Consider the following 14,530-nt stretch of genomic DNA (forward strand, 5'->3'; position numbering starts at 1 on the left):
AATACATGTAATGGTATTTTCCAAGACTAATAAATAAAAATCAGGCGGTTACTATATAATTTTCATATTGAAGTACATTATTTAAAACCAATTAGTGGCAACACGGTAGCAGAAGTGTCAAAATAATCAATAATAATACTGCGTTCAAGAAAATTTAATTTAATTTTTATTGCAACGAATTGTAAATTATTAGACTAAATTAAGGAAGTTGGTTCAGAATTCCATAGTCTCATTAAGATTTAATTTTACGATACGCGAGAAAGTGCGTAAGAGTCAAAGATTAGAAATAGTAAGTAAGCCTAATATATACTATATTTTTAATTAATTCATAAATATATGTGATGTCGACATAGCTAAAAGCGAAGACTAGAAATAATCATTTAAATCAGGGGAAAAATAAACTGAATTGTTACAACACTAACCTAGAATTGTCAATGTCAAAATTTGGCATTGCCAAGTAATTTTGATATTTCTAATTTCATTCCGTTTCCTTATTGCTTTTGTTGTTTGATATTTGTAATACAAATTATTATTAATATTGTTAATTACATTGTTTGTAACAACAAGTAAATTGAAATAAATAAACTTAATTTACTGTTTTAATACTTTTTTCGACGTAATCAAAATGATGGTGAGTATTATCTTTTATGTAGTTCTCTAATTTAAAAAATATTACGCTCTTCCTTACGAAGGGGGCGTCTCCAAACTAACACTATCAAATAAAACACTGTTATTAAGTCTATTGTATTTTTTATCTAAAGAGAATATATGTCACCTGTTCAATTATGCCTTCTGCGTAATTTTTCAAGTTTGTTTTATCTACTTCCATAAGAAAACACTTTATGACGTGTAAGTTTTAATAACTGTTAAATAGTTAATGTATTAATCCTAATAGTTTCTCCTTTTTTCTTGCGGTTTTACTAATATACTTTATTTTGTATTTTTGATTGTTTGTACAAACTGTCCCTTAGTTTTACATATAAAAACTTTAAAATTTATAATAATAATCCATGTGGAGAAGGAATGAAGCAATAAATGATAGCATACTGATGTTAATTAATTGTAGGAGTTTTTATAAATAACATTATTATGTTTTTTTTTAATTCTGTTTTTAGGACTGTGTAGAAGACTCCAGCCATGATCCCCTTTCAGTACCACCCTCACAGTCACTATCTGTGGGTGACTCAGTGCAAGATAAAAAGAAGCCCAATGAATATAATACAAATATATCACTCCTAGATAACAGTTTGTTGGTATGTAATCATCTATACATTTATTTGACAGCCTCTGTAGTTTAGCGGTTAAGCAAACCGGTTTACCTCAGATGGTTGTGGGTTTGATTCCTTGTAGGATGTAAACATTTGTATTCATGAGTGATGATTGTTTGTATCAGTCTGTGTGTTTTCTATGTAAATTATATATATATTTATAAAAGAATATATGACTATATCAGTTGTACTAGACTACTGTTATAAATACTAAGTATTTATATGTTGTCTAGTACAATTGATATAAATACTCAGTATTTCCATAATACAAGCTTTGCTTACCATGAAACTAGATGGTGCTGTGTTAATTGTACAGGCATTTATTTTTTTATTATTTTTGAACCATATTTTAAAATGGTTTTGATGGCATTTTTTTTTATTTGTATTTTATAAAAGTTGTACTTGTGGGTACTTATAAAAATCCAATGGTTTCCTCTTAGGTTATTGTCATGTTTGCCCAATGTGAATTTATAATACACATTGTATATTTAAATTAAATATCATATTTATTATATATTATTTTAAAGTAGTTATTAGTTTAACAAATTGAAATATATTTTTCAATGTATTGTACAGTGAAATACACTTCAATTTGTTAAACTAAAGACACACTTAATATAAACAATTCTTAAGTCATTCTGATATGCTACTATAAAACATAAGTTTATAGGCACAGATAGCATAATATTGTTATCTATACTAACATATACAGGTAAGATTTGTTATTTTGTATGTTTGTAATGGAAAACTCAAAATGTGTTTGAGTCATTTGAAAACTCCTTATTCCTATAGATAGCCACATTATCAACAGGTTTTATAGGCTATATTTTGTACAAACAGCACTGTGGGGTACAACTAGTGGGTAACATAGATAAAATGTAATGATTTTATCATTAATAAAAAATTGCTGAGTATTATAGTACTAAATATACTTAGACATAAATATTAAATATGTAAAAATGTAATTCACAAAACCAAAAAATGGTTTTGCACATTTCAGAAGCATGTCATCCAACAGTCATAAAAATATATGTTTTATATAAAGGTGTAAAATATAATAAATCATTACAGGTAGACATCTCAGATGCGCTCAGTGAAAAGGAGAAGGTGAAGTTCACAGTGCACACAAAGACAACCCTACCAGAGTTTCACAAGTCTGAGTTCATTGTGGTTCGTCAACATGAAGAGTTTGTATGGCTGCATGACAGATATGAAGAGAATGAGGAGTATGCAGGATACATTGTGAGTATTACGTTTTATTCATTTCTACTGATGTAGACTTAATAGACTAGTTATTTTTAAATTTTAAAGTCCATTTGAAAATAATGATAGTGATAGCAAGCAAGAGGAAACTTTTAGGAGTCGTCAAGGGGGAAGACATGTTATATTTTGTACTTGAGAATATGTGGATAATATTCAGTCTGGTTTTTGTTAGGTGTTAAAATTTAGAGTCCTCTGACATGTACCTTAACTATATTAATAAGATTTCTTCAAAGTTGTCTGTGTAGGTATCTTTTTAATCATCTGACTTCCGTAAGATGTGTTGAAAGATAGGGTAGTGAAGGAAATCACTGCATGAATGAAGCAATGGGCGCCACATAATGACGTGATGGAGGCCATGCTATTCATGTTTATATTTGATGTTTAACGCTTACCTTCAGATGAACTGGAAGCTTGTTTGTTTTCCCAGTTACTTAAAAAAAGCATCTCAGTCTCATAGAGCAATATTGTTATTGTTCCTTGTAGATTCCACCACCACCTCCTCGACCTGACTTTGATGCGTCCCGCGAGAAACTGCAGCGTCTCGGTGAAGGGGAGGGAGCTCTCACTCGCGAGGAGTTCACCAAGATGAAAGAGGAACTTGAGGAGTTAGTGGAATTTATTTATTTATGTCTTACTATAAGAAGAGGTACACAATTCTTAGTATTCCATGAATTCACCATGCGAGAACTGGGTTTATCACTTGGCAGGGAGACAAACTTCAGAGCAGATCCCGATACCTGTGACACAGAAAAGGGCCAACAATAATTCAAATTTTGTTGATACAAAAGAAATACGCCTTACAAACCACCTCATTAATTCCAGATAGGAAGGTGCCTACCACCATCCTATCTCAAATTAGTCTCCCAATCCTCCTCCTCCTTCTCCTCCCAATTGTCCCCTGCCACATTGGGTACAAATAACCGAGCTGAATGTGGACATTTCAACTGTTGCCTTGACGTTCACAGTTAATATATCTGATGTGCATATCTATTTTCTTTGCTTAGAGATTGCTTTTAGCAATAAGACCGCCTTATATTAAATATATATGTGTTCTTTAATAGTATCTTATTTATGTCTTTTCGTTACTGCATGTTAGAAATAAAGTATATTCTATCTATCTATTTTCTTAATATGTCCATTTCATATAATTATAGTGAGTATTTGGCGACCTTCAAGAAAACCGTAGCAATGCACGAAGTGTTCCTTCAGCGATTGGCAGCTCATCCGGTCTTCCGTACCGACTCTCATTTGAGGGTGTTCCTAGAGTACGAACCCGATTTATGTGCTAAACCGCGTGGCAAAATGCAACTTATTGGTGGACTTGTACGTATTATTTTTGGTATCATTTGTGGAGAAAAATAAATATATATATTATTATTATCTGTATGATAGTAGCCATGTTTGTAATATTCTTAATATTCTTCTTTGGAATATTTGATTAAGTAACAGATTCTAAACTGTAACCAGTGTGTATGTGGGTTCATTGTTATTAATGTTTTATGTGCACCATTAATATAATTCTTGAAAACTGTTTCATATATCTTTTTTGTTGTCTATGATTTTTATAAAAACTATATATTTCAACTATAAACTATTTATTTATAGTTGAAATGGCAAACTATACTAGCGGATGATCAGCATAGTAACTGGTAACCGTCACCTATATACATGAACAGCACTACGGACCACCTTATTATATAACACCCGTTACACCACCCATTCCACAAGACTAAGATGTGCCTTATCCTGTAATTTCACTTTCTAATCTGCACCAAGGCAGGCAGGCAGGCATCCAGGCAGACGACTTTTTGCATAGTATTTCAATCGGTTTAGTGAATAAATATCCTTTTTTGCAGATGCGATCAATGACAACAACAACAGACGAGATATACTTAGGAGCCACTGTTCGTGACGTGAACGACTTCTTCGAACAGGAAACTGCTTTCTTACAAGAGTACTACTCGCACCTGAAAGAGGCAGTCGCGAAGGTTGACCGGATGACGTCCAAACATAAAGGTAAGTGTGTTTAACATCGCACATTTATTTATTTAGAAACTCTTTGTTACGCCCGATATATATTATAAGAAACATAACGGAACAAGATGAATTACCTTGACAATAGGTAGCGGTTTAACACACCGTTTTACTTCCGATGGTTGCAGGTTCGATTCTTCGCAAGGTACATTGTATTCATAATAATGTGAATGTATATTATTATTCTATGATTTCGTGTTAATTTTGAACATTTCCGCCAGGTATATTACTTATTCAATTTTAATATTTTTAGATTATTTCAAATAGGACTCAGACTATTTTTCTATACCGTAAAGAATATAACGCAATATAAGATTGTTTAAGTTTAGCATTGTATAACCCGCCAATAGAAAATAATGAATCTGTTAATTATACACTTTCAGCATCAGCACCTTATATTTATTCATTGGTTCTCACATGGTACATGATAGTTGTCATTAATCAAAAGAATATAAGGTGTGTAGCCCCAGTGTGGGACCCCATAGGGGGCATCGCAATTACATTTGTATAACTACATTACATTACAATACAATTGTTACGGACTGTATTAAGGCTGGTTAAAAATGAGACACGTTCCTAGGTGAGGTAAAATAGGTGTAATCAGCTCGCTAGCAAAAATATAAAGACAATATAGCATAAGAAAACAAACGGTATATAAAAACAGAACGTCAAAATATAAAATTCAAATATATATAAAAAACATAAAAACTATCAAAAAGGTTGCCATCGGCAACAACAATAATTGCAACTAAGTTACATTACAATAATTAGTTGAAGATCACAATGAAATATCAGTAATTTATACAATTTTAATACATGTATGAATTATATGTATATCATGTCGATTTAACGGGTTATATAAACAAGGTAATGGTCAGTGAATGACGATATGTGTATTGTCCTGAGACATTATTATGGTATTATTTATTATTATGAGTATAAATTTGATTGTGTACAACAGAAGTGGCAGATGCACATATAAAGCTATCGTCGTGCTTGACCCAGCTCGCGTCGCGAGAGCAGCCTCCCACCGAGAGATTCCTCACGCGCGCCGCAGACACTTTCGACAAATGTCGGGTGAGACACTATCTATTCTATTTCTTATATTTTCTGGCTGTGTAGTACATCGATTTATATCCGTTGGTCGTGGGTAGTAGGATAGTAATAATCTGGGTATTTTCCATATGTCTATTTTTTAATAGATGATAATGGAATGTTGTTCCATCTGGCAGGGCACCAGTGGAGGATGATAAGATGAACATGAGGTCAAATCAGTTTACCGAAACAAATGTTACAAACAAGCTTCATAGCGATTAATAAGTGCAACTGATAATGCCACGCAAACGACTGAAGTCTATGTCATGTCTATACATAGGTACATCGACTTCAGTCGTTTGCGTGGACTTTATTAGTAAACATTTATCTGCATTTTTCCATTTTAGTTGTTTAATTGTCTGTTTTATATCGATTGCAGAAAATCGAAGGTCGCATGGCAGCAGATCAGGACTTAAAGCTGGCGGACACGTTGCGTTATTACATGCGCGATGCTCACGCTGCCAAGGCTGTGCTTGTTAGAAGGCTCCGGTAAGATACCTTTTTCTGTCTCTTCTTTAAAACATTCGTCTATTTATTATAAAGGATTTTATTAAAATTCCTGAGTCGCTTTAATTTAACCTATCTTTAAAATCGGCTGTGGTTGAAAATGTTAATACACCAATCACAAGCATTGTATGATTCTGGATAAATAGATAAAATGCGTGTGTAAAATAAATATAAAATATGGATACACGAAGTAGAAGTAATGTTAGTCATATATTCTTCCAGATGTCTGGCGGCTTACGAAGCGGCTAATAGGAATCTCGAGAAAGCTAGAGCAAAGAACAAAGATGTCCATGCTGTAAGTGTCAATATTTTACATAGAAGTTACAAAAATGGCCTTTATTTAATTTGGCTGGTATTTAAATATAGGCCTAGTGGTCGTTTTCGTCTATAAGATGTACCTTGTTACATAGAAAACACAGGTAATCTAAAAAAAAACAGTCTTATTACGCGATTTGTCTGTGACCGTCGATAACTAGTATTAGGCGTAATATTAAAATAAGTGTAAGAATGAGGTAGGTAATAGTGAATAAGACGTTTGGTAGAATATATGTGTGTGAGTGAGATAGAACGAAGGATTAATGAAGATGATTGAGGAGGCGATGACGACGAAGTATGTTACGATTAAGGCGTTTTTTAGTTAGAGTAAAATATAAAAAATTGTTAGGTATTTAGAAAAATATATGTAACGCGTATTTCCTTACTTCACATATTCATTATTCACACATATTATAATAACCGTTAAAATAATTCTAATTAATTGGTTCTATAAAAAGAAACAATTTGTAATTTGAAATCTTGGGTTTTTAACCATTGTTATTCTAATAATGCAATTACTTTTATATTTAGGAAAATTAATATTCAGTACATTGATAAAATAAGATTGGGTCAACTTACGATCGGTTTCTAAAAAAACAATTCTTTAAAAACCATCTTTGGGGTTTTTTTTTATGACGTCCCGGCTTTTGTCCGGTTTTTAGACCTGTACCTAAACCTATATTTTTTTCAGTAATAAAGTATTCATTTATTTTTTTGTTTCGTGTGTACTATAATTACTGAGTCAAAACTAAATCTGAATAGTGTATAAATGATTATAAATTCGTATTTTTTTAATTGGTCATAATTTTGGGAACCGATTTAACTATATTATAATTCTTGACATATTCATGATGTTTTGGTTTTTAAAATGCTGTATTCAACGTAATATTTTTAGTTGATGGTATTTGACTCTTTTAAATTTTAGTCGATATTAATCTAGGTTTTATTAGAAATGCTACTAACTAGTACGCCCTTTATCATAATATATATAAAATCTGTTGCCGGTAAGCACGTAATCTAACTAATGTTTGTTTCTATACGTTGTAATGTTCACGAACACGATTTGGTTTTATGTCTACACCCAGCCATTGGAGGTACAAGAGGTATGCACGCTTTATCTTTGGTTTGATTGCCAGCGATTAGCGAATTTCAAAATCATATACAGGATTAGACGTAAAGAGACTATTATGCTTCTTCCAAACCGGTCGTTCAGATTTATGAACATTTTCATTGGCTTTCGTTGCATCTCTTTTACAACTCAATCTGTATATAATCTTCTTGAAATATTACCTATGATATATTTTATACTGTATTTGATTTAATAACAGCTAGTTTTTTTAATGATAATATATTACATGCGCTGGTTGTCAAATTAAGATTTTATGTAAAGCTTATTGTTAATGTGGGAAACTGGACACGAGTAATCACAATAAATGTTGTTTTAATACACCCTTTATATCATATAATAAATGCATTATTATATGTCTTAAAGCTATATAGACTACAGTAAGTACAGTTGCCACCAAAATACATATTCACGGCAAGTATTTTGTTGGAAACTTCTGTAATATTTAAGTCAGTAAGTGATGTACAAGCATATATGTTTAGGTTTCATAATATTTGTTAATGCTTAAATGTTTCAAACATGCTTCATTTATGTACATAATATTAATAAAAATATATTCTAGTAGTAACATGGGGTATTATGGATGATGCTGTTTACTTTTGTTAGCGACTGTTATTGCTTTTTTTACGTAACTGTAATCAAGCTGGCGGCCCACCCTTTGGTAAGTGGTAACTGTCATCCACACACAGGAACGGTAGCACTTTCCATCAATACGTAGTAAACCAAGTCAAGTCGTATAAAAATAATCGTATATTTTTTTGCGGCAGGCTGAACAAGCGCAAGCCGAAGCGTGCGCTCGATTCGAGCAGCTATCCGCCCGCGCTCGTGAGGAACTCATTGATTTCCGCACACGTCGCGTTGCCGCTTTCCGCAAAAGGTGAGACACAATCTTTACTTTATTATAGTTACTACTAGCTGACTCGCCCAACTTCGTCTGTATTCTGATGTATAAGATATAGTTTCATCAATCCGTTCAGTAGGTTTTGCGTGAAAAAGTAACAAACATCCATTCATACTCAAACTTTCGCGTTTCTAATATTAGTAAGATTGAACAACTCACTTGGAATTTCCCTGCTGTTGCGGGCTGTCATGGAAGGCAGTAATCATTCGCTAGTTTTAAAAATAATACTGTGTTTTTCTAGTTGTAAAAGATTAAGAACCAAGTTTCTTTTTAGTTGTTCGCAGATAGAAACTGACGGTAGATTAGACACATCATTCTGTAATAGCCTTACATAAAAAAAGATATTTTGATTTAATTTGATCTAATCTTAATAAATACTCACAATAGGCTCATTTGCCCCCTGTATTCTAAAAAAAAAAAAGATTAAAACATGTGTTGATTAATGTAATTTGTTTACAGTTTAATCGACTTGGCGGAACTAGAGATCAAACATGCGCGATCACAGCAGGAACTGTTTCGGAAGTCGCTACAGATCCTAAAGGAAAGCGTGTGAGTTAGTAATACAGATGTAGGATTAAACCATCAAAGGGGAATTTAGTAATGTAGTTGTCGATGGCAATGGGTGAATATTGATTAACAATGATTGATACAACCATTGGCTATTTTAAATGATAAATATAATACAGGATTAGTCGTAAAGGTTATAACAAAACGCAAGGTCAGTGATAATATTTATAATATTAAACGATTGTATCAAAGTGGCGACAGTGGAATTAAAATAATGTTATAAACTTATACAAAATATGCACAGTTACATGATCAATTTAATATGCAAAATTATAAATTTATTTTATAATTACCACTTTGATTCTTATTAAAGTTTTTCAATTTTATAAATATTCTACATGATTTCTAGTTTGGTGTTTCCTGTACGCTTAACCCTGTATGACGTTATTCCATTCTATGTAAGCAAGAGATTAATCATTAAGAAGTATTATTTCATCTATCCCTTAAATATAGAGGATCTGTTCTTTTATAACAATAATTTGTATGAGAAAGTAAGATTGCATAGGGTTCCTTAGTCTAAAGGAAAAAGGAAGGAAGTTTGTCAAAAAGCTAACCACGGAAAAAGTGGATATGCTCTATTATAACAGTAATTTGTATGAGAAAAGTGTTTAGTTCTGTAGTCTAAAGGAGAAAGGAAGGATGTTAGTCAAAAAGGAACTCACAATCTTTCCATGGTAATTTTATTAAAACATCAATAAAATGTCTCGAGTTTTATACAAATCTAATTGCTTGTTGCTTTAAAAAAAATCGTTTGTAGATTTAGAATTTTTTATGAATAACCATCCATTTAGTTGTGATAAATGTTACTAAATTGAATTGAATAATTCATCCCTCCATCATTTTAATCCGACAAGAACAAATAAATAAATACAAGGATTAAAAATCGGGAGCCGATTATTCATACTTTACTTATAACATGAACTCCCAAATATAAAACATTTGAATTCATACTATCACAAACCTATTTGAGTTTATTACAATTGTTGCAACTTGGAAAAATATAACCCAAATCTTAATAAAAAAAATTACGAACATTATATTGGACGTATCTACGTTTAATAATAAAAGGATGGTACTCGTTAGTAAACGATTTCTTAATACATACATCCTCACATTATAATCGTTTTAGGTGTAGCGCAGATGTATTTATTCTTGAAATGAATGAGACTTTCAATTCAGTAGATGACCCTACTGAATTATTTTAGCCATTTGCGATGTAAATATTAACTTCTTTACTCATACCAGTTAAAATTTCTTTCAAATCAAATATTATTGTTTTCCATTCTGTATCATAAAAACATATTGCAGTGTTTTTTGTGATTATTTTTTCAAATAATATCAAAGATAAAAGAAGAAGGATTAAAGATGGGGTATATTTACAATTTTACTGGCATCTTTTAAAAAAATAATCATGCTGTAATATTCCTCGTTGCACTAGAAAATTGGTGATGTCGACCGTTTTCTACGTTAGAAAGATTGTCGAGTTTGTAGTAAGCAGTCATAGCTAAGTCACTCTTTATGCCTTCATATATATGGGTGTATGTAAGCCGATATAATTGTAGATAACGATCCTTACAAACGAGATAAGCTACTAATAAATCCACAAAAGTCCCTATTACATTATAAGTGTACTAATGTTTATTGTAATGTTTAATGGAATTGACGCAAATTACCACAAAATAAAAAATAAATGTTTTAATACTTTTTTATCTACACTAATATTATTACGTTGTCTGCAAGATATTGTTTGTAGTGATAAAACGACCTTGCATAATGCAATTGTATTAACTACTTATTTATTGTTGTAGTATTTTTTGTGCAATAATTACTATCTAGAAATGTTATATAAAAACGTTTGTACTGAATGATTTAAAAGTGTGTGGAACTTCTATCTATTAAGGGTTAAAATTTTCAAAAATAAAAGGATAATATTTCATACACAATCTGTAAGTAATCTCCTGACTGACGCATTCAACTATCATGTTAACGAATAGGCGCCGTAACTTTGTATGAAAAGTATAAGCCAAATTTATCAGGTATTTTAGGTCTATATTCGAAGGCATATTAAAAATATTGTTGCGATTGAGTTGCTTAACTGCTTTTATACAAATTTCTTTGAAGTATTGTTACAACGTCTTATATAAACAAATTTCTTTAAGAGATATTGTATTAAAAAGTAGCCAGGTAATGTTTTAAAATGTAGCCAATTTGGCTAACGTACGATGAGATTGGATATAGTTTAAAATTGTGTATTTCATTTTAAAACTTTTCATAATTATTTACAATGGTAGATATTATAACGCATTAGATATACCATATGGGAATGGAGTTTATCTGTGACCAGGGTGCTTGAATCAGATTCAAAATATCGGGTGCTCACATCACAGTAAATCTTCATTGCATAGCCTTTATCCCATTATTTGGGATCTGCGCAGTATATTATCTTCTATTGATTCTTATTGGAACCTACTCTTCGTTTATGCATATTATCTTTCACACAATCTATCCATCGGTTTCAGGGTCGTCCTCTCCCTAAATTTGTAACAGACTGCTGCTTTTAGCCTTTTTATATTCCACTATTTTTTCTTGGGCATTACGCATTCTGATGACAGGTATATTAACTGTTTTTCTTTGAGGATACTAGATATATATTCCTTAAGGCTGCACACCAAATGCCCATCATGAAACCTTCGGCTGATTAGTGGTGTATCCGATATATATGTACGTCGTCTTAATACTTCAACAGTAACGTAAATGTTAAATAAAATTTCTTTTATAAACATGAAAAGCACGTCTTGTCGTAGGCAAGGGTGACGGTATAGTAAATGTCCAATTATAAATGTGTACCAAACATTTAATCTTAATGCATTATCAGTAAACTATTTGTGTCTCTGTCATGTCTCTTAGCACTAAGTTTTTTGAACAATTAACTATAACTGCAGTACTTGTACATATAAGAATTATTACAGGTTATTTTATATCACATTATCATTTATTTTGTAAGCATCGAAAGTGGACCAAAACTGAAATATTTGTTATGTTTCGTAATATTAATAAAGTATTTGTTAAATTTAGTATCTTTTTTCATGTATATCTAATTACACAAAAAATACTTTTAGACGTGACATCCTGAAAAAATATGGCGCAGATTTCATTAGATATTGCAGAAATATGTAGAGAGAATAAATGTAACTGTATTCCTATGCTTTCTGTAGTATATATTTTAATTTTATAGTATCACATCACAGGATCGACTTATTTCTACTTACCTTATCTTAATTATGCTTCCTAAGATCCAAATATTACAGATAGAACATATTATTTTTTGATAAAATCATACATTCCATATTAGAGATGTTTAGGTTCAAATGGAAAGCTGATTGTAGAGTCAACTCTCTGAATTTTAATCTAAAACTTATTTTAAGTCGAAAATATATAAGACGTATAATCCAATGTTCAAATTGTTTTTTTATTAGATGCACATAAATATGGAATTACTGAAATATCTAGTAACATATGGACAGTGTATCTAGTCTTAGATATATAAATAATAGATAACTGATTCTCGTCAGAATGTCAACTGTAAATGATATATGGCTTTCAGTACCTAAATTTTTCAGATATTACGAAACAAGTAAATATTGTTTTAAACTTCTCATTTGTTGTTTTTTATGTTTGTTTTTTATATTAATTGTTTCATTGGTTTTTTATTCGCAACTAAATATGTATACATACATATATATTAGCACTAGTTGTATAAATTTATTAAGCATATAAGTATATAAAATACATATATAGTGTAATTAAAGATATTGAATAACAATAAAAAATTCATAGTATTTATATAATTAAGTAAATTCCCAGGGTGGTGGTGGGAATAAACATTTAACCGACTACCAAATAAAGGTCGGTCGTGTCACATTTAGTAATATATCGATCAATCTGAAAGACGTTCCCTAAGGAAACGTTTCGATGTTCTGTAATTTATGGATAGCCCTTAAATTATGTCACACATTAAGGAGGTAGGGAGGGATTCAACAAAGTTTAACATTGTATAATAAGGAGTGGATGGGGCTTAAATTTGTTGATGTCATATTTTAAAATGTATTATGATACTAAATTTAAAATATTAACGAAAACCTTAAAAATAGTTTTCTACTTTGTCTACATAAGCATAAGGTTTAAAATGTTCTATTGGCGAGTTTACAGTCTAGTGTAAAATTGCAAGTGTGACAATAACGGAGTGTCAAAAATCATAAAATTCGTATGACGTCATTTATAGAGGGCTCATAAGGAACATATCTTTAGGGAAAGTTATTTCAGCTTTATAAATGCGAGATTTCTGTTTGTTACAATATTTTATATATCTATAATTGTACACCTTAAAAACTTCAGTGCCCCAGTGATAATAAAATTATTAACTCGGTGAAGAGTATTAGTGCTATTTATTTGGTGTTATATTGAAGCACTTGTTTTGGCTATGCAATTGATTAATGTTGTAATTATTTCTAATGTATTAAGGTGTTTCCAATAGGAAAGTAATGTCTATATTTAGCTATATTATGGCTGTAAAATAACGTGAGCGGAAGTTGTTTTTAAATGTTTATACTGTAAGAAAATATATTATTATATAATTCATAGATAAATGTGTTTATATTTCTATTGCCCTTAAATTTCCGGTTTAACCATGGTTTTATTAACTCATATCTTCAAATAGCATAAAGCTTAGATTTCATCATTTCCAGCGTGTACTTTGTTATTTTTATTATATACATAATGTATTGTATTATGATAATAAAAAAATATTACACAAATATTGTTTTATGTTTCGTTTATACGATAAATTATGAAAACAAGCAATTTGAATTCACATAGGTACAGTATACATTTTTAATATAAATATGTATACTACTGTACTACATAGTTCAATTATCTAATTTGTTTTTGCAATGCAATATTTAAATATGTTAATGCGAGGAACAGAGGTAACTGCAGTACTGCTAACTGTTGCAAAAACCGCCATTTTTTAGAAAATCATTGATATTTGCTACTTCCAATTTATTTAATGTAAACAATGCTTTTTATTTAAATGTTTATTTTATAATGCAATCTTTACCAATACTCAGGTTTAATTGTTTTGGATTTTGGAACAAATATATTAACTTTTATAAGGTTGCGTTTCTATGATGACTGCGCACTTTTTGATGTTACTTTTAAGTGGATTATCATAAGGAAGGTTAAATCTGTGCTTATCACTTTCACAAGATAATTAATAAGCTGATAGTATGCATGCTACGTCTATATACAAAACTTACAGATAACAGAACTTAGCATCTGTATTGTCTTGTAAATAGATGGTGTGGACATGGTTTTATAGACGCGTTGCTATAGCAACTGAATATTCACAACAAGTCCTTAATACAAAACACGATCCTGGGTCTTCTTCAGCAAGAA

The 14,530-nt window shown here is 30.8% G+C and overlaps 1 protein-coding gene across 1 annotated transcript; it reads left to right on the forward strand.

Moving 5' to 3' along the window:
* Positions 1-498: 498 nt before the first annotated feature.
* On the forward strand, positions 499-9,183 carry LOC131850658 (sorting nexin-32). Its single transcript, XM_059200962.1, has 11 exons — positions 499-631; positions 1,116-1,253; positions 2,340-2,510; positions 3,015-3,136; positions 3,686-3,854; positions 4,388-4,547; positions 5,527-5,642; positions 6,040-6,149; positions 6,390-6,462; positions 8,376-8,485; positions 8,969-9,183. The coding sequence occupies exons 1-11, from the start codon at positions 626-628 to the stop codon at positions 9,060-9,062; spliced, it is 1,269 nt and encodes a 422-aa protein (XP_059056945.1). The 5' UTR covers positions 499-625; the 3' UTR covers positions 9,063-9,183.
* The last annotated feature ends 5,347 nt before the right edge of the window (positions 9,184-14,530 follow it).

This window comes from Achroia grisella, unplaced genomic scaffold (assembly GCF_030625045.1).
Source record: "Achroia grisella isolate CSIRO2021 unplaced genomic scaffold, CSIRO_AGI_Agris_v1 utg114, whole genome shotgun sequence".
NCBI lineage: Eukaryota > Metazoa > Arthropoda > Insecta > Lepidoptera > Pyralidae > Achroia > Achroia grisella.